Source organism: Zootoca vivipara, chromosome 6, assembly GCF_965207765.1.
Source record: "Zootoca vivipara chromosome 6, rZooViv2.hap1.1, whole genome shotgun sequence".
Lineage (NCBI taxonomy): Eukaryota > Metazoa > Chordata > Lepidosauria > Squamata > Lacertidae > Zootoca > Zootoca vivipara.
This window is the reverse complement of record NC_142589.1, coordinates 76,363,182-76,385,227: the sequence shown is the minus strand read 5'-3', so window position 1 is coordinate 76,385,227 and position 22,046 is coordinate 76,363,182. Positions and strand designations below refer to the sequence as shown.

Here is a 22,046-nt window from a genome sequence, read left to right as displayed (position 1 = left end):
ATGCATGCACTCAGCTGTTCTAGAGTGACCTTGGCTTGCCCTCTGGTGTTTCACTGATGCCTGCACTCACAACTGTACTTGACCAGAAACCAAGTTTCGTTTTCCGACCACTTAGTGACAAGATCTCATATAACAGGGGTAGAAGACAAGGTGTCCTCCACATGCTGTTAGATCCTGCCACAAGCAGGATAGCCAAGTCAGCGATAATGGGAGTTGCAGCCCACAGCTTCTGTCATTAGTCTTGAGTAATCTCAAGCAATATGGAGAGATTGGACCGTCTTCCATATTCACCCTTCTGGTCTGTTGTACGATCAACTATGTCTGGGAGATAGGTCAGTTTCCTGTACTGGATAGCATTCAACCCCCTGTGAAGGAACAGGCATGTAGTTTTGGGGGTGCTCCTGGATCCATCTTTGCAACTTGAGGCACAGGTGGCCTTAGCAACTAGAAGTGCTTACCAGTTTTGTTTGCAAAACAGCTACAGCCACCGAGATAGGTAGGCCACTGTGATCTCGGCACTGGTAACCTCAAGACTGGGTTACTGCGATGCACTTGGTCTGGGGCTTCCCTTAGGCTTAACCCAGAAACTGCGGCTGAGGAAGATTGTAGCAGCCAGGTTGTTGACTGGGGCGTCTGTGCTGAAGGATTGGCATTGGCAGTCGAAATGTGACCAGGTGCAGCTCAAGCTTTTGCTTCTAGCATTCAAAGTCCTAAACAGGGGAGATCACTAAGAGCAATTTAGGACTGGGGCCCTAATATTGTCCTCTGACCAAAATATCCAAGGTAATACAGTACTGAGATGGATAATGGCATCAATGAGGGAACCCAAAGGAGGAAGTGCTGTATCAATGGGTGACTTAAGTTTAAAAGTTTTTGAATTTAAAGAGAGGAATCCCGTGTGCAGGTTATAGCTTTTAAATGTTTCAGTGAGAAGAGGGGGTGGGGGTAGGTAACACAAGACACCAAACAAAGATTTAAAGTTCAATATTCACTCTTTTTTTCTTCCAAATACAAAAAGCTGTTACAATTCAACTCAACACAAAGCATGTGCAAAGTTACAGAAACTCAGACATTGTATAAAAAGTTACACATTTAAGATGATTCTCCCCTCTTTGTTTTCTTCTCTCCTGTATTGAGCAAAAAGGAATTGTTACCTTGATGAAAATATTAACAGCTGCTGACCCACGGTAAAAAGTTACATAAAAGTCTAAAAAAAAAGTCCATAATTACCATAAGACAGCCATCTCTTCTCCCTCCAGTTTTAATAGTTATTTGCAGAAAAAGACAAGATAAAAACACCTCAAAGACGGGTGACACTGAACTGCAGGAAGAGTTTCCAAAATGCTTGGAATTTATTATCACTAGCAGACTTGTGCGAGGTGGGGGTGAAGAGAGAGAGGGGGTGGTGGTGGTAAATCCTAAGAGGGGGCCCTTGCACAACTCCACCCACCCACCTAACTACTGTAGAAAGGCTAGTGCTAAGGTGGATCTGGGCCTACAAAAATACAAGGATGTAAGGCTGAACATTGTAGCTTTTTCTTTGTCCAGAATCTTTTTTTAAAAAGGAGAAAAAAGAATTGTCTTCAACAAGGAGAGAAAGGGATAAATGCAACTTCCTCGTGAGGGATGGTACAAAGGAAAGGAAGCATGCCTCTAGCTGTACAGGTAAAAACGCAGCCACCCTCCGAAACTACAGCAGTCTTCCCCAACTGGGGGGAACCCTCCAGGGGTTTTGGACTACAAGTCCCATCAGCCCCAGCTGATGGGCCAGAGCTGATGGGAGTTGTAGTCGCAAACCCCTGGAGCCCCCCTCCCCCCACAACAAGTTGAGGAAGGCTAAACTACAGAGAGGAAACGTGGGAAGAGGCTCCTTCCCTCCTGGGTCTCCCGAGATAGAAATGCCCACTGCCAAGTTTAAAAACTTGCCAAAAGCGGCGCAGCCAAGCTGCTCCCCCCACCCCCAGGATGGCGCGCTGCCATCACTGAGTGCTGGAGCCTCCCTGCGAGGTGCCCGTGTAGCTCCCGTAGTCGTAGCTGCCGTAGTACGGGGGCCACTGGCTCTGGCTCTGGTTCTGATAGTACTGGTTCCACTGCTGGGCGTACTGCAGGGAGAAGGGAAGAGGCTTGTCAATACGGATATTGAGACACCGGAGAACTGAAAGCTTCCTCCCAATTCAATGCGCCAACCGGTATTTCTTACGCATGACTTAAAATAGAGGCAGAGAACATCAGGGTGAATGCGGCCTTCCAAGCCTCTATAGCAGGCATGTCAAACCTGCGGCCCTCCAGATGTTTTGGCCTACAACTCCCATGATCCCTAGCTAGCAGGACCAGTGGTTGGGGAAGATGGGAATTGTAGTCCAAAACATCTGGAGGGCCGCAGGTTTGACATGCCTGCTCTATAGCCAGCCCTTGGCACTCTCTCCCCAGACTGCCTCCCACCCCCTGGTGTGAATCCTCCCGGGGTGCTGCGCCCGGCTGGAAGAGGTCCTGGAACTGTAAAAATGCACTGTTGGGTGTGCAGAAATCTCTGGCTTCTGCATGGCTGGAATACAGCCTTCTGTTCAAGATTAGCACCCCCATGTACTGCTCTGTGCTGTGCCCACTTGTGTTTCTGTCCTCTGCCCACCACTGGGTTATGCGGAAAAAGGCCTCCTGGCCCCGATTTAAAATAAGTGGTTGGTTGGAGAATTCCTGTTGATGCATCTCAAATTACACAAGGTTGATCTTTCTTCCACCTTTCCCTTGCAAGCTCTCTTTTTAGGAGGGCTGCTAAATGAACCCTTCTCTGCTTAAAGCAGAACCAAAATGGTATGCTTGCTCCTATGTGTACTCCATTAATATGGGGTGAGGAGCGGCAAGGAAGAGTTCCACGTCTTGAGAATCCAAGGTTCTGAGCTGTGCAACCTGTCCAAAGTCAGGCAGATGAAGCTCAATTTAACCTGGTTCTGAGAGTTCTAGGGAGGGGTAGGGAGGTATACCAGATACTGCAGCCCACTAGGTTAAATAATAATAATAAAAAAGATAAAGGACCCCAGGACGGTTAAGTCCAGTCAAAGGCGACTATGGGATTGCAGCACTTGCTTTCAAGCCGAGGGAGCTGGCTTTTTTCCAGACAGCAGCGGTACCTATTTATCTACTTGCACTGGTGTGCTTTTCAACTGCTTGGCTGGCAGGAGCTGGGACAGAGCAACGGGAGCTCACTCCGTCGGGGGGATTCGAACCGCCAACCTTGATTGGCAACCCCAAGAGGCTCAGTGGTTTAGAACACAGCACCACTCATGTCCCACTAACCCACCAGGGAGCTCATTCAAACCTGCATCACCAGAACTATACAAAAGCAGAATTGAGCAGCTTCATCTAAATTATACAGGCCACAGAATATCTCTTGGTTTAAGTGTGGAGGACTTTCACCACTGCTCTAAATACCCCTTGCCCCCATGTTTTTCATTTTCAACCTTTGGGTCCCACTCTTCTTTCCCACCTCCCAGCCAGGGGTATGGAGCAACATTCCAACCTGGCAATTCTGTGAAGTTTCAATAAATGAAATACTTCCTAGCTGAGCAAGAGCTTGGAGCCCCAGGTCTTCCCAGTCCAATACACCTGATGCGACAATGCCCTGAGCAATTTCCCAGAAACATGAAAGCAACAAATTCATCCCTTCTCCACAATGGGGGTAGGAGCTATAAAACCTAAAACTCCAGCTCCTAACCTGCCTCATTGTTATTATGATCTAAACACGTAACAGTGCAATCCTATAGATAGCATCACGGAGGTATGCCCCGCTGAACTGAACAGAACTTACTCCCAGATTTTCCTTCTCACTCACCTGTTGGTACTGGTTGTAGTTGGGCTGATTGTAGGCTGGTGGGGTGGGGGCTGGGGCTGGGGCTGGGGCTGGAGCTGGTGCGGGTGCAGGTGGGGGCTGGCTGTAGCTTTGGCTGTAACCACTGTAGCTTCCATAGTTGTAGCTCGGGGCATATCCCCCTTGGCTGTAGCTGGATGGGGGGTTGTAGGGCTGGCTGTAGCTCTGCTGTGGAGGGTACAAAGGAATAGTTTTATGCAATGTGCTCTACCCATGCAAACAAACCAAAAAACCACAGAGAGAAGCAAGCGAAGACCCAGTGAATACGGAACACCCTGGGATAAATTACACCCTCCTGTCCCGGAGCTTGCATTAAGGGGAAAGGTTGTTTTTGTTTCAAGGGCTTCAATATTCTTTTTTGCACCTGCAAAATCCACCACCATGGCAGGCGCCTCGCTTTAAAAAGTCCCACACAATACTCCTGACATGAGGCCAGGGGCAAGGCTGGCACACCCCGCCTGCCCCTTTCCTCCACAGGTCACCACAACAAACCTTACAAACTTCTTCCTAGACAATGTCCAAACCCACCTGAGGAGGGTCTCCCTCCTCACCACGGAAAACGGTTCTAAAACTGTTGCTTTTCTAGTTTTGCTACTGTCCCTTCCACCAAAATGCAGTTCTTGGGAAATGCAACCAATAACTCCCTGCCAAAGGACCCTGAGTTCGTAGACCCAGAACTATGATTCTCAGGGAGGGAACGCAAGCCTATTTAAGGCTACTGTCTTAGGTGTACTTACATGGGAGCAAGCCACATTGAAAACAATGGCACTTACTTCCAAGTAAACATGCAGAGGACTGTGCAGTTAAACTAGACTGGGGGATGGGTCCCACCCGCCCTGGTCTCAGGCACTGCTCCTATGCCTTTTTGTGTGCAGCCCACGCCGCCGCAGACCAAAGGACATCCCTGTTTCCTGCTGTGCAGTTCCTTCCTGGAATCCCCATCAGACGAGGAGCAGACAGCAGAAGCTTTCGTGGACTAAGGAGCCTTGAAGCTTGGCCATTCCTTGCACTAGAATTTGGGCGCGGGGGGGGGGGGGGAGAGCCTCAGCCACAATGACCAACAGTTGCAGGTGATGGGAGTTGTAGTCCACGCCCTGTGGGGGGCACCACATTGGCTGCCCCTGCCCCAGAGACATTGGCGGGAGAGAATGACTTGTTTGCAACAGCACAAGCAGAAGAAAAAAGAAGAGGAGCAGACAGTTAACAGCATCAATTAGAGGCTGTTCTAATAAAAAAAATAGTGGGAATGCGTAAAGGATTACATGAAAAGAGTTGGCTTCGGAGCCTAAAATTAATATGCAATAGTTTAAAGGGCACAAGGTTATAGGATGATATTAAAACAAATATGGAACAACAATTATAAACAGCTGTTAACACAACAAAAACAACAACAGTATGTAAAGAAGATCGCACGTGGGTGAAGGGATAAGGAACCAAAAGAAGGAGACAAATATTAAGGAATAGTAAAATAAGGGAATCTGAGAAGAATCAGTACAAAAGAAAATATGAGACTCAAGGTTTTGTAATATACTGTTTTGTCTTGGATGTGAAGTCTTCTGTTGTAAAGATTGTACATAAAATGAATAAAGAAGTATATTATAGGGCAGTTTGGACTGAAGAACTTTCTCCTCCTCCTTTGCCCTCCCCAAGTAAGGTTTCTGTGTTTCCCAAAACACAAGGCACCCCCACCCTGCCTTACCTGTGGTCCTGGGTTGTAATTACTGGGAGGTGCAGCTGGGGCAGGGGCAGGGGCAGGGCCGGGGGGCATGTTGCTGCTGCTCTTATATGTATTCTGGTTTCGCGCCGGGCTGTAGCTGCTCTGCTGCTGGTTGTTCCGGTTGTAGTTGCCCCGGCTGTTGTTGTTGCTGTCTCGGTTTCCGCCTCCCCAGCGGTTCTGGTTCTGGTTGTAGCCGCCGCCACCGCCCCTGTTGAAGCCTGGATGAAGAAGCCACAGGTGGAAGGTCAAGCTAAAGCCAGTATTTTATAGCCCTGCCTTGTGGTGACCAACTGGATTGGGAATATTCTCGAGCAGGCTCCAGAGCTAGCGTCCTGCAACGACGTTTACTATTTTAATTACAGTATTTATATATCAACCTTCGTCAAAAGATGTCTTTTGTCTTTTTTACATTGTGATTTTATGTTGTGAACTGCCCTGAGATCTATGGGTATAGGGGTGGTGTACAAATTTATTTAATCAATCAATCATGGCTCAGAGGTATGTCTGCACAGGGTCCAAGTTTATGATGAAGGCGAGACCCAAAACAGCGTTCCCAACTCTCAGAATCCTTTTCAGTGTATCTAGCACACAATGCAAACATTCCCACATGCAATGGGTCCACTGGTGTCAGCTTACCTCCTCCTCCTCCGCCGCCGCCACCTCTGAACCCTCCTCCACCTCCACCGCCTCCTCGATTCTGGAAGCCACCCCGGTTGCCCATAGGTGGACCTCGGTTCTCGAAGCGCTGAAAGCCGCCACCTCCGCCTCCGCCTCCACCACCTCCTCCTCCTCCTCCGCCACCACCACCTCCACGGCCGCGGAAGCCGCCCCCGCGGTTGTCAAAGCGTTTTTCAGGTGGCGGGCCAGCCTTCTTGCCTTCCTCATTGTACTGCCTCACCAGCTTCTCTGCTTCATCCCGCTGCAGCTCGATGTAGACCACCGCGTCCAGGAAGTCGCCGGCTTCCGGCAGCGCGAAGTTGGCTGGCGCAGAGGGAGAAGACAGACATGCGCACGTCAGTCCCCGGTGGAGAAAAGCCGAGTGGAAGATGAGGGGGGGCAAAAGGAAGGGAGCGGGAGCTGCGTCCCGGGGCTCCAGGAAAGAAGAACAGGAGGAAAAAAGGAAAAAGTGGGAAACGCTGAGGAGGCACAAGCAATAAGCCAAAAGCATTGATGCACAGAATCGTAGAGCTGGGAGGGACCCCGAGGGACATCTAGTCCAAACCCTGGCAATGCAAAAATCTCAACTGAATGGCATGAGAGAATAGCTCCTCCCTTCCTGCCAGGCTACGGTCAGGGAGGTGCCCCACTGGTCTCGTGCAGAGGATTGCATTGGCCCAGCACCTCAAGCAGCAATGTATCTGTCTGATTGCACGAGAGAACAAGAAGTTATGCCCCCCACCACCCTCCATCCCACACACTACTTTACAAACACCCCTTCACACTCATCCACGCCAGTGCCGCGTGTCTCAGAGGAAGTCCGAGCCTTAGAGATTGGAGAGTCAGGCTCAAACCTCCCGCTTGGCTCAACAGCCCATTTCTGCCTATCCTACAATACAGGATTGCTGCAAGGACCAGCTTTCCTGTCCTGGGGCAACCACTGAGCAGGGGCTTTTCCCATCTGTCACACGATATTCTCACTGAATATTGCTCCGTTGAGATTTTGGCTGCCTTTATGTCAAGGCCTGCTGCACTCTGGCAAAGGCTACCTACCGGTAGCTACGGTGTAGCAGGAAAAGGATTTCCACCGGGAAAGTGCCAAATCTTACTTTTCCTACTACATTTCTAATCACACTTCCTTGGGGAGCTGAGTGCCACTGAACATTTGGGGACTTGCCTCCAAGAAAATGTGCAAAACCCGACCCTCGAGTTCCAGCAATTCAAAGGCAGCAGTTGTGGCGCAGGCTGTCTCGTTTGGGGTTTTTGTGTGTGCGGGTTTTCACCAATTTTGAAGGGGGTGAGCCAACCAAGATATAAACACTGCCTCAAGGCATGATGTGCCTTCTGCATCTATCTTCTCCCACAGCAGCCGTGTGCGTGGGCATCTCTGGGTGGGCAGAGAAGATGAAGCGATAACTATGGGGTAGAGCAGGTGGAAGGGAGCCAAGAGGGAAAGCTGGAAAGATCTACAAGATCACTTTAAAGAAATCTTCAAACGATTCACACGGTCATGCTGGGTATCTCCCCTTATCACCTGGGTCCTGCGGAGGAAAGCAATGGGTGTTCCCCCCTCTAGGATCCTACCTTTCATTTCTAACACTGCGTGATCTGGCACATCCTTTCCCTCCTCATCCGTGCGTTTTACTGTTCGATCTTTTAAATCCTCGTCCGTGGGACAAATTACAATAGCCTTGCGCATGAAACCTTCAAAAGGGCGCATTTTTCGTCTCTGGGCAGATCCATAAACGTTTGTCTAGCAACAGTGACAAAGAAGAGGCAAATAAATAAATAAATCTGGTCATTACTTGTCAAGTCTGTTGCAATGTCCGTCAGTGTTTTTAAACGCCCCACCACCACCCGTGGATACAGAAGGATGTGCGCGGATCACTGGTTGTGTGCGACACCCGCTTGGGAGTCATTCCCCGAGTACTAACCTACCTTTAAGGCTTTCCTCCCCAGTTTTAAAGGATAAAAATAGCAACACACACCAGTAATTTGCAGCTGTTTGCAATTCAAATGAGATCTCCTGGGTGCCAGGCTAACAGAACAGAGCCTGCTTTGTTTTTTTGGGGGGAAGGGGGCAATTTACAAGCTAAAAACACAGATTTGGACAGCTTAAACACAAGTGGCAAAAAAGGAGTGTCCGGGCCCATCCATTTAGATGTGTTATTTAAACTTCTGAGGTACAGTCACCCAAGTGCTAGAGTTAATAAAGCCTAGCAGGCTGGTTTAAAAAAACCCACGCATTTCAATTCTGACATCCAGGCCCTGTTTGGGGTGGGGTGGGTGGTCACACATTAACTGTCCTGCTGAATCAAATCAAAAGGCCCAACTATTCCTAGAGGGATAGGAGAGCTGAACAAAATTTCACACCTGGCAACCTATGTGCCCCTTTGGTTTCAGGTAGCACCTGGGTAGATGAGTCTAAAAAGCCCAGGACACAAATTCAAGCAATGTGTTTAGCGTTAACTCTGGAAGTGTGTACTCAGTTCGGACCAAACTAAGACCCCCTAAAGCACAACATACACCAGGAAGCTCAGTTTAGTCGGGAATCGAGCATACAGTTCCAGCGATAATGCTAAATACATTATTTCTAATAAATGAGGCACCATAGCTGCCAGAGGGCTGTGAAAAATTGTGTCCCGGGCTTTTTAGACTCGCTTACCTATATATTATCTGAAATCAAAGGGATGCGCTGGGTGCCAGACATTATTTTCAGCTCCCTTACCCCACTATCCAGCACTGCTTCCAATGATGGCCAGCTTCCCCCCCCCCCACAGATGTGTCCAAAAAGTTCACTTATAGTGGGTGAAGGCAGCAGCCCTCTCCTGTTTGTACCAGAATCTGACACTTAGGGACGGGCTGAATGCCAACACAGAGGTTTAGTTTAGCTATCGCAGCTAATGGCTGTCAACAGACCTAGCCTCCATGAATATCTCCCATCTTTTTTTGAAGCCACTTGTGAAATGAAATCAAAGCCCTTTATCAAACCCCTTTATCACAAAAGGAGAAAAGGCCACTTGAATGAAGCAGGGTCCTACACAGTAAGATTTTTTAAACTGAGGCTGACCTCCCCACAGCCTTCTTCTGCCTTAGTGGTTTTCATATTAAAGGATTAAACCAGCCTTCCCCAACCTGGTGCCCAATAGATGCTTTGGATTATAACTACCATCAGCCTCAGCATAGGCCAACTTTAAATCCCTTTTCATATGTATTTCAGCTACATGGTAGCTATATGGAGTATTACGTATATGTGGCTTTGGGCATCTTTGAAATGCTATCTGTTCAGGGAAGCTTTTCATGTATGTCGTATTGTATTTTAATTTGCTGGAAGCTGTCCGGAGTAGCTGGGGGAACCCAGCCAGATGGGCGGCATATAAATAATATATTATAAAAATCATCCCCATCCCCATTTTAAACCCAAGCACCATGACAAAAATGCTAGAAGCTGCCATATACTGATAAAGTGTAAACTCTAGTACTGTCACTAGTGAAAGGGTTTTTTGGATTTTTTAAGAATTCCTCGCTGTGCTACTTAGAACACGTTGCTGCTCAGAATTCGAAACAAAGACTAGGGTGGGGACACAGAAGCACTTTAACCCAACGTTTGTCTTCTTCATTTTAAGCCTGATTTGTCCCAACTGTTTTATGTTGTGCAAAAGCAAGGAAGCCATTTGTATCTCAAAACCAGGCTCTTTGGGGTCTTCCCAAAAGTCACCCACCTGGTTCTCATGCACTTACCTTAGCTTATATTCAGAAGCCCCAAACCCCACAGCTGAACTCCCATCTTACCTGCATCCATTTTAAAGCACAGTCTGTCATCTTGTTTAATGTGGTTAACAGCTGCTGCTTACTATATAGGTTCATTTTCATGTGACAGGTTTGGAGGGGAAGAGGCAGGGGTACATGCCTTTAAAATTCCTGGTGCAATACACACACATGTACACATGAGCAAAGCTTCTTAACAGCTCCAGCAGTGAATAGAAGACAACCCGTTTGCTGCCCTGCTTGGAGTAGTGGGGCATCTTCAAAAGACGTAGACAGAGAAACTGCTCAAGGGAAGAAGCACTCTGTACCTGATCCAGGATGTAGTTTCGCTTCTTCCGTGCCGCGATTTGGATCAGGCGATTCAGGCACTGTGTCGCTTGTTGGATGAGCACGTCCCAGCGGCCAGCGTAGTTGCGTTGGCGTCGGAGTCCCATTACCTGAGAGAAAGCAGGCTGGTTATTATCTCCGGGGTGGCCTCAAATGATTGGGCTCAGCTCTGTTTTGGACTACAACTCCCATAAGTCCTAGCCACTACAGGACTGGCATGACGTATGCATCACACTCAAATGTTTTGTCCATGAAAGCTTAGAGTCACAAAAGGATAAAAGAGCCATTCAATGGGCATGAGAGGCTTCCATTCAAAATCTCACCTTGGAAATGGACGGAGTAGCTGTAGATAGCAATACTTGGCATGCATATAGCATATCTGAAATAATGAAAGTGCCCTGCCACTAACTGCAAATGGAATGCAGATAGGACATTGTTGTGATTGCATATTGCTAGTGTTCCACTGCTTTTTTCTTTTTCTAAAGATATATACATATATATTAGCTACTATAAATAAGACAGGTCTGATCTGCCTAGCGCGCCCAAGGTCTGACAGCAATACTGTCACTGCAGGAAAAGGAAGGAATGATGTGACAGGTGTCATGAAATTCTACTCAATAATGATCCAGAGCAGAACTCCAACATATAGTTAGCAGAGTAAAAACTTAAACACGTTGCAGGATCTGCCCGCCCATAGACCAGAGGCAATTAATATTTCATCCAGCAGAGCTTTACTGCTATTGAAGGCAAATAAGCACAATAGTCACAAATCCAGTACATTCAGGATTGGCCCTGTCCATAAAAAATCCAGTTGCAGCAGATTTAACTTAAACTTACAATAACTTATAATAAGATTAAACCTTAACACTATATACAGAATACTACACCAGAAGAAAAAGCGATAGAAAGAGAAAGTGAAGCCCAGGCTCCTTCTGGCCCTACTTTTATAGTCAGCATGACCTTCACAGAAAGAGATAAGAGAACCAGTTTAAACCAACTGTACTCGGAACTTCTAGCTTGTTTTTTTCACACAGAGAAGCTTCCAGAACCCTCTTGAATTAGTAAGAATAGGAAAGATCTCTACACATCAGATCAATACTTTCTATACCAAGAAATGCAAACCGACAATGGGAACATGGAGATTAATTCTTGCACCAGGAGCCAGAAAACTAAGAAAGGAACGTAAGGCAAATCACACCAAATGCTGCCAGCGACGCTCCACCTTACCCTCATTTTGTCCATGATGGCGTTTGTTCCCAGAATATTGTATTTCTTGCACGGATTGGCTGCAGCATGCTTAATGGCCCACGTGGTCTTCCCAGCTGCAGGTAACCCGACCATCATTAAAATCTGAAACACATGCACCAGTTAGCTTAGCACATTGCATATAAAAGTGCACAAGTCAGATCCGAAGAGTGATCCAACACTCCCACTTTACAAATAAAGGATTGTTTTGTGGAGCTGATGTCAAAACTCAGTAGTTTTGTGATCATGGCTTCATTCAGTACAATGTTCACAGGCTCCCAACCTTCCCTAACCCAGCTGAAGTTCATTCCAAAAGAAGAAAACTGGGACTACAGAAGGATCTAGTATCCCAGGAATATAGGCACTAAACAGCTGCAAAAAAGCACCCAAATAAGAAAAACACTATCAGGATGACAGCTGCATAGAAAGAAGAAAAATCTCTATTCCCAGTGCCTATTGAGAGGCCCCTCCTGTCTCTCTCTCTCTATAGGATATGACCTTACAATTAGTAACACCCTCTCAAGGGTGATGGCTGTTTTCAACGCTATAAGGTTTTTTTTAAGATGTCAAACAGATAAAAAACTACACAACTTTCCAAAGACATCCGAAGGCAGCCCTGTATCGGGAAGTTTCCAATGTTTGGCTGTGCTTTTATTATGTTGGAAGCTGCCCAGAGTGGCTGGGGCAACCCAGTCAGATGGGTGGGTTGTAAGTAATAAAACCTAAAGTAGCTAGGATTCTGCTCATCTCTGAATGCCCCTAAAAATAACAATAATAAAAGTTGAGAAATCTGAGACTGAAGAGCCCAATCACCCCCAAACGCTAGGCCAGGGGTTTGTCAACCTGGTACCTACTGCCCATCAGTGGGCGTTTCAGGATGCTAGGTAGGGGCTTCTACGGCACAAGCTGAATCCTCCTCCCATTGAGCACTGGTGGGCGGTAAGGAAATATTACAATCAAGAAAGATGCATTAGTGGGCGGTAGTTATAAAAAGGTTGACTACCCCTGGGCTAGGCTGAACATTTGGCTCTGTTCATGTGATTCGTCAACTTGCGTGAGCAGGGAAATGAGTTCAAAAGAACAGGCCACAATTTCCGTGCATGGGAGCCTGGCTTTCTGGTGCCACCTACCTCACATTCAGTTTTGCTCTTTGGTCCAATTGTCCCCCGAACCCGCTCTGACAAGGGAAGATGCTGGATGAAGGTGAACCCGGGCGGGACTTGGAAGAAAGAATCCTCCCTCTGGCCAAAGTTGAACTCGATGGCACAGTTCTTCACCAGGACATGAGGAAAGAGTGCCTGGCCACCTAATGCCTCCTTCCGCAGCCGGTAGGCCACCCCTAGCCATTTCCCGTTCTTCATGTAAGACATTTCGACATCGTCGCCACACTCAAAGTCCTAAGAACAAGGAAGGAATTAGAAGCCAGTGCATGACCTCCAAAGCAATAAACTGTAGCTGTTGCGCATTGCAACACAGGTGGCTAGCTTGTGGCCCTCTGGGTGCTGCTGAAGTACAACTCCCAACGTCCCTTGTCAGTGGCCATGCTGACTGGGCTGATGGGATTGGTGCCAATGCACTATGCCAGTCATCTGGGGTTCCTTTTTCAATCAGCAGAGTCCCCCAAAAACTCTTCCAGAATCTTCTCTCTCAGTTCAGCTAATCTGTTGGTGAATTCCCATGTGGGAATAAACACCTCACTGATTCTAGTTTGACTTAAATAATTAACATCACAACTTATACAACTACTGGTCTAAGTATAATAAATAATACTACTAATTTATTATTTATACCCCACCCATCTGGCTGGGTTTCCCCAGCCACTCTGGATGGCTTCCAACAAAATATTAAAATATAATAGTCCGTGAAACATTAAAAGCTTCCCTAAACAGGGAAGCCTTCAGATGTCTTTACCAGACTTTTAGAAGTAGTTGTTTATTTCTTTGACATCTGACGGTAGGGCGTTCCACAGGGTGGGCACCACTACCGAGAAGGCCCTCTACCTGGTTCCCTGTAACTTGGCTTCTTGCAGCGAGGGAACTGCCAGAAGGCCCTCAGCGCTGGACCTCAGTGTCTGGGCAGAACGATGGGGGTGGAGACGCTCCTTCAGGTATACTGGGCCGAGGCCGTTTAGGGCTTTAAAGGTCAGCACCAACACCAACCAATTGTGCTCGGAAAAGTAAAACTGTGTTCAGTGAAATATTCCTCCTCTCTACTCTTCAGTCATCTGGGCAGAGTAACAACCCCGCCCCCCAATCTCTCCTTCAGAACATGTCTAAAAAAGAAGTCTGTTGCTAAGGAAACCCTGTTGCTGGGAGAAAACTTGTTGCTAGGTGCAAAACTATGCAAAATAATTTCAAGTCTATTTTTAGACTACACTAAAAACCTGTACCTCAGCAGCACTTGGAGGACCATGTTAGCCACCCTTGACCTAAATATTTGGTGCTCTCCCTTTCCCCAGTGTTAGAATTGTCAACCCATGCAAACAATGACCGCTTCAGCATTGCCCCCCATGACATGCACTCTGATCACATGCTTGTTTAAACAATTTGATTGTGTCTGGGACACTACGCATCTGTGCAAGAGGCGGAAACATAACTTCCAAGGGACCCCGAGCCACACTCACCACAAGGCAGGTGATGATGTCATTCTCTGCAAAAGTTTCCCCGTAATTTTCGAACTTGCTGTTGGTGGATTTCTTCCCTGTGCCACCATAGCCATAGGAGTGAAGCTCTTCACCTAGCAAGACAAAGAATCCAGCAGAAACATAAATGCAGTGTTGTCTGCAAAGAGACATGGTGATTGTTTATCATGGCAGCCTGCCGGCCAGACATGATCCTGTTCACACCAGGACTCCTGCTTCAGAAGCAGCATGCTGCTTTTTGAACTTCACACATCATTTCTTTGACTACATCAAGAGGGGCTGGAGAAGAGGAGTAGTACTCTTCTCAGATGGCACTTGTGGCTACTGTAGTAACTTTTCATTTAAGGATTTAAATAAAACAGGTTTTTGTTTTGTTTTTTGCTGCCTGATTTAAAAACTGACTATAGTTAGGAAATTAAGTTTAAGAGTTGGGTGCATGTCCTGAGCTCTCGCTCCATGTTCAGCAGCTGCAAGGTCTCTCTTACCTAACTGGGTGCTGCAAGAATCCAGCGACCACCCGATGCGCACCACGTGAGGATCAGGCTCAGTGGGAGGAAGATGCTTGACAGATATCTCTTCATTAATCTGAAGACAAAAGGACAGAGACCCAAGTCATGAGACATCTTGGAAGTAACAGCTTTCCACTTGAGAACAAGGATGGATTTCTAGAGACAAAGAGTTTGCTCTACACACTTTAACGTGTGTTTACGGAGAGCACCTCGAAGAATGGGCGAAGGCAGCAATCTGGGAATGCAGACTTACTGCAAAGGGTTTGTCGCTGCTTCAAAGCAAGGCTATTTTAATGAGAGGTTTGTGAGTGAGCACAAGATATGAACCCAGAGCGAATTCTAGCTGGAACTGTTAATGACACTGAGGAAACTTTTAACTGACAGAACTGCAAATACAGTGGAAGCTCGGTTTTCTAACGTAATCCATTCCGGAAGACCGTTTGACTTCCGAAACGTTCAAAAACTGAGGCGCAATGGGCGGTCAGTAAAATCCATTGAGAAAATTGAAAAGCACGCAGTGGAAGCCATTCAACTTTTGAGGCACATTCAAAAATGGAAGCAATTACTTCCAAGTTTTCCGCATTCGACTTCCAAAACGTTTAGCTTCCGAGATGCTCGAAAACCAAGGTTCCACTGTACGTAAAAATAAAATGAACATTTTTGCAAAATTTTGGGTGGCAAGGGGTGGGGAGTAGACGTGCAGCAGAATCAAGCAACTTGAGCCCCCTATGAGTTGCCCCAGTATTATTTGAAGCACAACACCAGTGGGTATCAATACTCACAAGCCTGCCTGTCTTCATCCATGCAGCAAACACACATGCCGAGCAACTCTAGAACCAAGAAGCAGACTCCCTTACCTTCATTTCGTAACAGACCCTCCCTCGCCTTGCCCCGTAAGTGGCTCGGGCACCAGACCACAGGAAAGCGAACCCTTCTATGGTCAGAGGGTAGCCGCTGTATCGGTCACGGGCAACTTTGAAATGCAGGTCGCAATTATCTGGAAGGCAAAGCCAAAGGAGAGGTCAGAAGCACACACGCTAGTGGCTGCTACCACCCTACAACACCCATTTTTCCAGTGCACGTGGAGAAGTTCAGACGAGAGGAAGGCTTTGAGCGATGGGACGCTTCTACCAACCAGGAAACTCACACGTATCAATGGCCACCAGTGACTCATCAAAGTCCTCTTCGTCATCTTCAGCAGGTGGCTGTGGAGATCGGCCCCTGGAAAAGAGTGACAGCAAATACAGGCCCCATAAACCCACTTCATGGGCTCAAGACACAATCTGCAAGGGAAGCTCACAAGGAGCACACGTTGACAAATGCATAGAAGCTGGTTCCCACCCTAGGTCACTAAAGGCACTGCTAAAAACAAATTCTGGATCATCAGGTTGCTTTAACAATTACCACTGACCCACGATCAATGTGTTTACATATAATCGGGATTTACATCCAACTCAGATACTTCATAAATTAATTTTAATTAAGCGTTATTTCCACTTCAGCATTTAAGACTGAGGTATCAGTCAAGAAGCAGCCACTCTTAAAATCCTATTTTTCAAAATGTTGTCAATTCTGCCAGATATACAGCATCCTTTGAGAGTTGCTCAAATCCACAAAGTTTAAAGAATGCATTTCCCAGGCTGAGAGATGCAATACGTATCTGCTTCAATCTCAATGGCACCCATGGGTTAATTTCCACCCTATTGCTGCTGCCCATAAAGACTTGCCTGAACGCACCTCTTATCATCTCGGTGTTCGTAATATCCACGCCCCCGGGACTCCTCAGCTGGCCTCTTGCGGCCTTGCTGCTGCTGCTGCTGCCAGGACTGGGTTGAGTCAGAAGAGCCGTAATTGGAAGGGGGTGCATTGTAGCCAGAAACAGAAGTGTTGTAGTTAGACGCAGGTCTGGAGGAAGGTGCATTGTAACCAGAAGCTGGCATGTTGTAGCCAGGGGCTGGCTCCTCTTGCTTCACTTCTGTCTTCATTTCTACACTCAAACACAACATAACACATTTAATTGGAAAATGAAGCCTTTATTCTGAAGTCACACATTATCGGCATGGAAGAGAGTGCTATTATATGGGACTTGTAAGTCAGAACCAAAGCCACAAAACAACCCACCCGCTTCCCATGTTATGCACTGAAGTTCTGTTACACTCCAACATTACAGCAGAACACAGAACACAGGACATGAATAAGTTAACTGAGCGGTGATATGCAAACAAGAGGGCAGTTCAGCTGTGTGAATTCTCTGGGGACAAAAATCCACAGAATGGAGTCTGGGGCGAAGTTGAAAGGGGAGGGGAGATCTGCCCCTCACAAAAACAGTGCATTATGTGGCAGAAGAGCGCAGCGGAGCACCAGGCGCAGCGGACTGCAAATACAGCCATTTACTGTACCCCATATAAACAAATTGCTACCTTTCACTTACTCGGAGGGCAGGCGGAGGGAGAAGACAGATTTTTAAAAATCAGGCATTGACAGTCAATGTCTCGGGCTACACGGACAGGGACTCTTATCACGAGAGACCAATGTGTGGCTGTATATATGGGGAGGTTCTGTGACCCCTATAGTGTTTCAAGGGCATAAGGTTGTGCATTTCACCAGCCAATATGAAATACCGCTCTGGGTGGCTTCCTCCACCACCAAAAGTAAATACTCGAGTTATATATATAAAAAGGAACATCCCAGCTGCTATTGAAAACTTTTGCACCAGGCCGATGGGGTGCTACCTATACAGTTACGATGATCAGCATGTGACAAAGGTCTGGGGTTGTTTTTTAGAACACCTGACTGTACCTGAATGTAAGCCAGAATGATCTTGGTCTATAGGTCCCCTCTCATACCCAGATTCGTTCTCCTGTTTAACGTTGAAGCGCTCGTATGGCTGGTGGTATCCTTGCATGTTGTCCTGATGACTGTTGTCGTGGGTGCCATCTTGAAATGGGAAAGGCAAGAACATAGATCAGGACCGCTATTCCATTCCACGCCCAGCTTTGAAAATACAACGGGGAGGTTGGAAAGATGTGTGCCAGCGTTGCTTGACTGCTAGATGAAGGCTGGAGTGGCGGTCTAGGCTCAGCAAGGCCAACCAACACATACAAAATGGGTGAATTTTCAGTGGATAGCAGGGTTTCCCATACAGGTTGATATTGACCTCCCTGGGATTGGTGGGACTGGGCAAGGGGCGAATAAAGACTATGGGGTTGAAAGGGCCACGGGGTGGAAAAGTTTACAATCATGCAAAAGGTTTAATCAGGCGCTATGAGTCTCAGAAATACAGAGCATGAGCACATACAGTGGTACCTTGGTTTAAGAACAGCTTAGTTTATGAACAACTTGAATTAAGAATGCTGCAAACCCAGAAGTAGGTGTTTTGGTTTTTGAACTTTGCCTTGAAAGCAGAACACGTTTTGCTTCCTGTTGAGTTTGTTCCATTTGTAAACTAAGTCCCCCGCTGCTATGGGAAAGCGTGTCTTGGTTTAAGAAGGGACTTCCGGAACGAATTAAGTTCATAAACCAAGGTACCAATGCACATATTTCACATCCCTCATCAACAAAGAACCTCTGCATTTAATAAGACATATTAGTTTCACTTGTTTTACTTTCTTGGTTTTGGTTGTTTTTACATTTCACGATTGTTAAAGGTGACTGAGGATTGATAAATGTTGATCATATTTACACATCTTCCTTGACTTTCATTTATATTCCTACAAATTTGGGTTGGGGTCGATGACAACTTCATATGCTCATCAAGGGGTCAATGAACTCAGAAATTTGAGAAATGCCAATTATATATCATCAGCAGAATGAAACGGCTGAAGATATCTGGAGTGTACCATTTCAGGATGCAGGCAGCAAGTGGGTTTCAAGTCTGAAAGCCCCTCCCGGGAAAGAAAACCACTTTATGTAATTCGTTTGCTGCATAGCTAATTGTAAATGTCAGGGAACAAGCAGGTGTTGAGTCTCCCCTTCTCCCACACATACGGCTTTTCTACAGGAGGCAAACTTTACTTCTCTCTGAAAAGGAGCTTTCAAGCCCCTAGCCTGGAAAAGCATCATTGCATGATTTTGCCACATGCATACAGGGCTTCTGAGGAAGGAAGAAAAGCAGTGGGTGCTGTACACACCCTCCACTCCATACCATACAAAACAATTGCGCTTCATGCAGGGGCACCAAGTTTCAAATCCCTGCTGCATATTCAGCCACTTTTACACAGGATTGATAATTCCTCATCACAGCACTTCCTCTGCCTGTCACAGCCCCCAGAACTCATATTTCACAACATACACTGTACTCATTGGTCACATGCATACATACTCATAAAACTCCAAACGGAAGTCAGACCAGAGATTTTACAAGATGACAAGCCATGATACAATTCATGCCTGGGTTGGGATGTTTGCAAACATGGCAGCAAGGCAAACTGCTTGCCGTCCTATTATCCTAGGCAAGAGCATTATTTGAGAGGATGGAGGGGGAGGCCACTGCTGAATCCCCAGACACTCTCTTTTCAAAGCAGCATACTACCTGGTAACTCAACTCAACCGGAATTGCCCTACTAGCAGAATCATCAACAGCACATAGCATTTCTGTAGTACATTTTACAGTGGTACCTTGGTCCTCAAACAACTTGGAACCCAAACACTGCAAACCTGGAAGTAAGTATTCCGGCTTGCGAACTTTTTTCAGAAGCTGAATGTGCTCTGTTATGAGTGTTACACTTCTGATTTGAGTGCCACACTTCTGATTTGAGTGCCACACTTCCGATTTGAATGTTACGCTGAGGTCTGTCTGTTTTTGCTATTTATTTTGCGTTTTTATAGCTCTTTTTTGTTTTGTTTTTGTGACTGTGTGGAACCCAGGTCAGCTACTGATTGATTGATTGATTGATTGATTGTGTGACTGTAGTAGTACAGTACATTGTTTACTGCTTTCATTTTATGGATCAATAGTCTTGTTAGTTAGTAAAATTCATGTTATATTGCTGTTTTAGGGGTTGTTTTTAAAAGTCCGGAACGGATTAATCCATTTTGCATTACTTTCCATGGGAAAGCACGCCTTGGTTTTGGAACGGACTTCTGGAACGGATTAAGTTTGAGAACCAAGGTACCACTGTAATAACACAAAGCACCCTCGATACATCAGGGCCCAAGGTCTACCTACCCCAGCATCAAAGTGGCCACCCAAATGCACTCAGGTCCTGCTTGTGGGCATCCTATAGGCAACAATGCTCTCCCTGGTTGCAATTGGCATTCAGGGGCATGCTGCCACTGACAGCTGAGGGAGTACACAGCCAACACCCCTGCAAATTTCCTCCAGCCATGTGACACCTGTTTGTTCCCAGATTTAGACACAGCAGACATTAGACAACTTAGGTGAAACCTGGAACTGGCACGGGAGCCAGGTGTCAACAAACCAGCATCCTGGCTTTTCCACAATTCATTACAGGTAGTACCACCTCTCTCCGGAGACAAGACTCATCTGCGATTCCCATGGGGAAATAACAACACAGGTTCACAGCACAGAGCTGCACAAGGCCACTCTCGCAGTACTAAGCATGGGCACAGCTCAGCTGTTACAGCATCTGCCGTGAATGCAGATGGTCCCAAGTTCAATCCCCAGCACCATCCTCAGTCAGGAAGTTTGAGAGACATTGGTCTGGAACCATGGAGAGCCACTGCCAATCAGCACAGACAATACTAAGCTAGGTGGACCATGGGCCTGGCTCAGGATGAAGCACCTCGCTATGTCCAAGTGGATAGCTCAGTTGGTAAGATTGGGGTGCTGATAACGCCACGGTTGCAGGTTCGATCCCTGTATGGGAAAACTGCATATTCCTGCATTGCAGGGGGTTGGACTAGAATCAGGCATGTCCAACTCCCAAGAGACTGTGATCTACTCCCAGTATGTGTGTGTATGTATGTGTGTGTATATATATATACAGACACACACACACACACACAAAAGTTGAGCATTTTTAGGAGGAAAGTGCCCAGAGTTGTTGAGCTTTTGGGGGGGAGGATTGCACAGGATTTTTTTTAGCTTTTTCCCCATAACCTTTTTACATGATAAGGATCCCGCAATCTACCAGGATCAGCCGGGAACCTATGGGTAGATCACAATCTACTGGTTGGACATTCCTGGACTAGATGATCCTCTGGGTCACTTCCACCTCTACAATTCTATGATTCTATGTCCCGCAGCCTCTGAAGACCCTTCAAGCATGGAGCAGCTGCACCAGGGAGGCCCACGCCTGCCTGACCCTCTCTCACGATGAACTATGCCAAAAAGGCACACAGAGCTGCAGGAAGGAGAATAGAGAACCAGAAAACAATGGCACCGTGCATGTCTGTACTGTAAGACAAGAAAACCACCGCAGCAGAGCTCTACCAAATCCCCAGTCCTTAGGCTGAACTCCGAGATCGAAGCGGGACCCCAACGTGCCCCAGCGCGGAGCTGCACCGGGAGGCCCACGTGCATTTCCCAGGGAGCGGATGCGCCGAGCTGCACCAGGAAGACCACATGCCTCGCCCGGGAAAGGAGAGAAACGGGTGCAGCGGATCCCCAGCGCGGATCTGCAACAGGAGGCTTGCCGTCCCCAGCGCGGAGCTGCACCGGGAGACCCACATGCCTCTCCCGGGGAAGGAGAAACAGATGCACCGTGTCCCCAGCGCGGAGCTGCACGAGAAGGCCCCATGCCTCTCCCCGGGAGCGGAGGCGCCGATCCCCCAGCTTGGCGCTCCCCGGCGGAGAGGTTCCCGCTCCTTCCCCGCCGCTTACAATGTCCGTCCGGCAGCTCCTCCTGCTCGACGGCGCCCGCTCCCGGCGCTCCTCCGCGGGCCTCCTCCGCTTCCAGTGCCGCCTGCAGCCGTTCGGCCAGCTCCGCCTTCAGCCCGCGGGTGTCGAGGCCCCTCCGGCCCAGCTCCTCCTTCAGCTCGTTGACGCGCAACTTCCGCACATCCATATCCCCCCCCCAACTCAAGCCCCGCCGCGGGGTCGCGGTTGCCCGGCCATCGTCGCTCCGTTCCGGACTCAGCTCAAAATGGCCGCCGCCGCCCTCCTCCTCTCTCAGCGCCCCGCCAGCCATGCGCCGGCCTCTCCGGTTGGCCGGCCGCCGAAGTGAGGGATGAGAGGCGCCCGCTGATTGGGCCGCGCCTTCCCTTCCTCTGCCTCCTCCTCCCTTTTCCCTCCGTCTCCCGCTCGTTCCGCCGCTTGTGGAAGAGGCCCGCCCATTGGACACGGGAGCGAGCCCGTCTACAAATAGCTTCTTTATTGGCTAACGGTGGCTCGTCCCCTCACATTCCCTGCTGTAG

General features: G+C 47.7%; 1 protein-coding gene across 1 annotated transcript; it reads right to left on the bottom strand.

Annotated features, from left to right (window-relative positions):
• Nucleotides 1-973: 973 nt before the first annotated feature.
• HNRNPUL1 (heterogeneous nuclear ribonucleoprotein U like 1) lies at nt 974-21,798 on the bottom strand. The gene is made up of 15 exons (XM_088672680.1): nt 21,514-21,798; nt 17,529-17,666; nt 16,467-16,716; nt 15,877-15,950; nt 15,587-15,726; nt 14,706-14,805; nt 14,203-14,315; nt 12,710-12,976; nt 11,562-11,684; nt 10,316-10,444; nt 7,824-7,992; nt 6,182-6,563; nt 5,565-5,790; nt 3,830-4,033; nt 974-2,102 (listed from the first exon to the last, which is right to left on the bottom strand). Exons 1-15 carry the CDS (start codon nt 21,695-21,697, stop codon nt 1,980-1,982), a joined length of 2,622 nt encoding a protein of 873 aa, XP_088528806.1. The 5' UTR covers nt 21,698-21,798; the 3' UTR covers nt 974-1,979.
• Nucleotides 21,799-22,046: the final 248 nt, after the last annotated feature.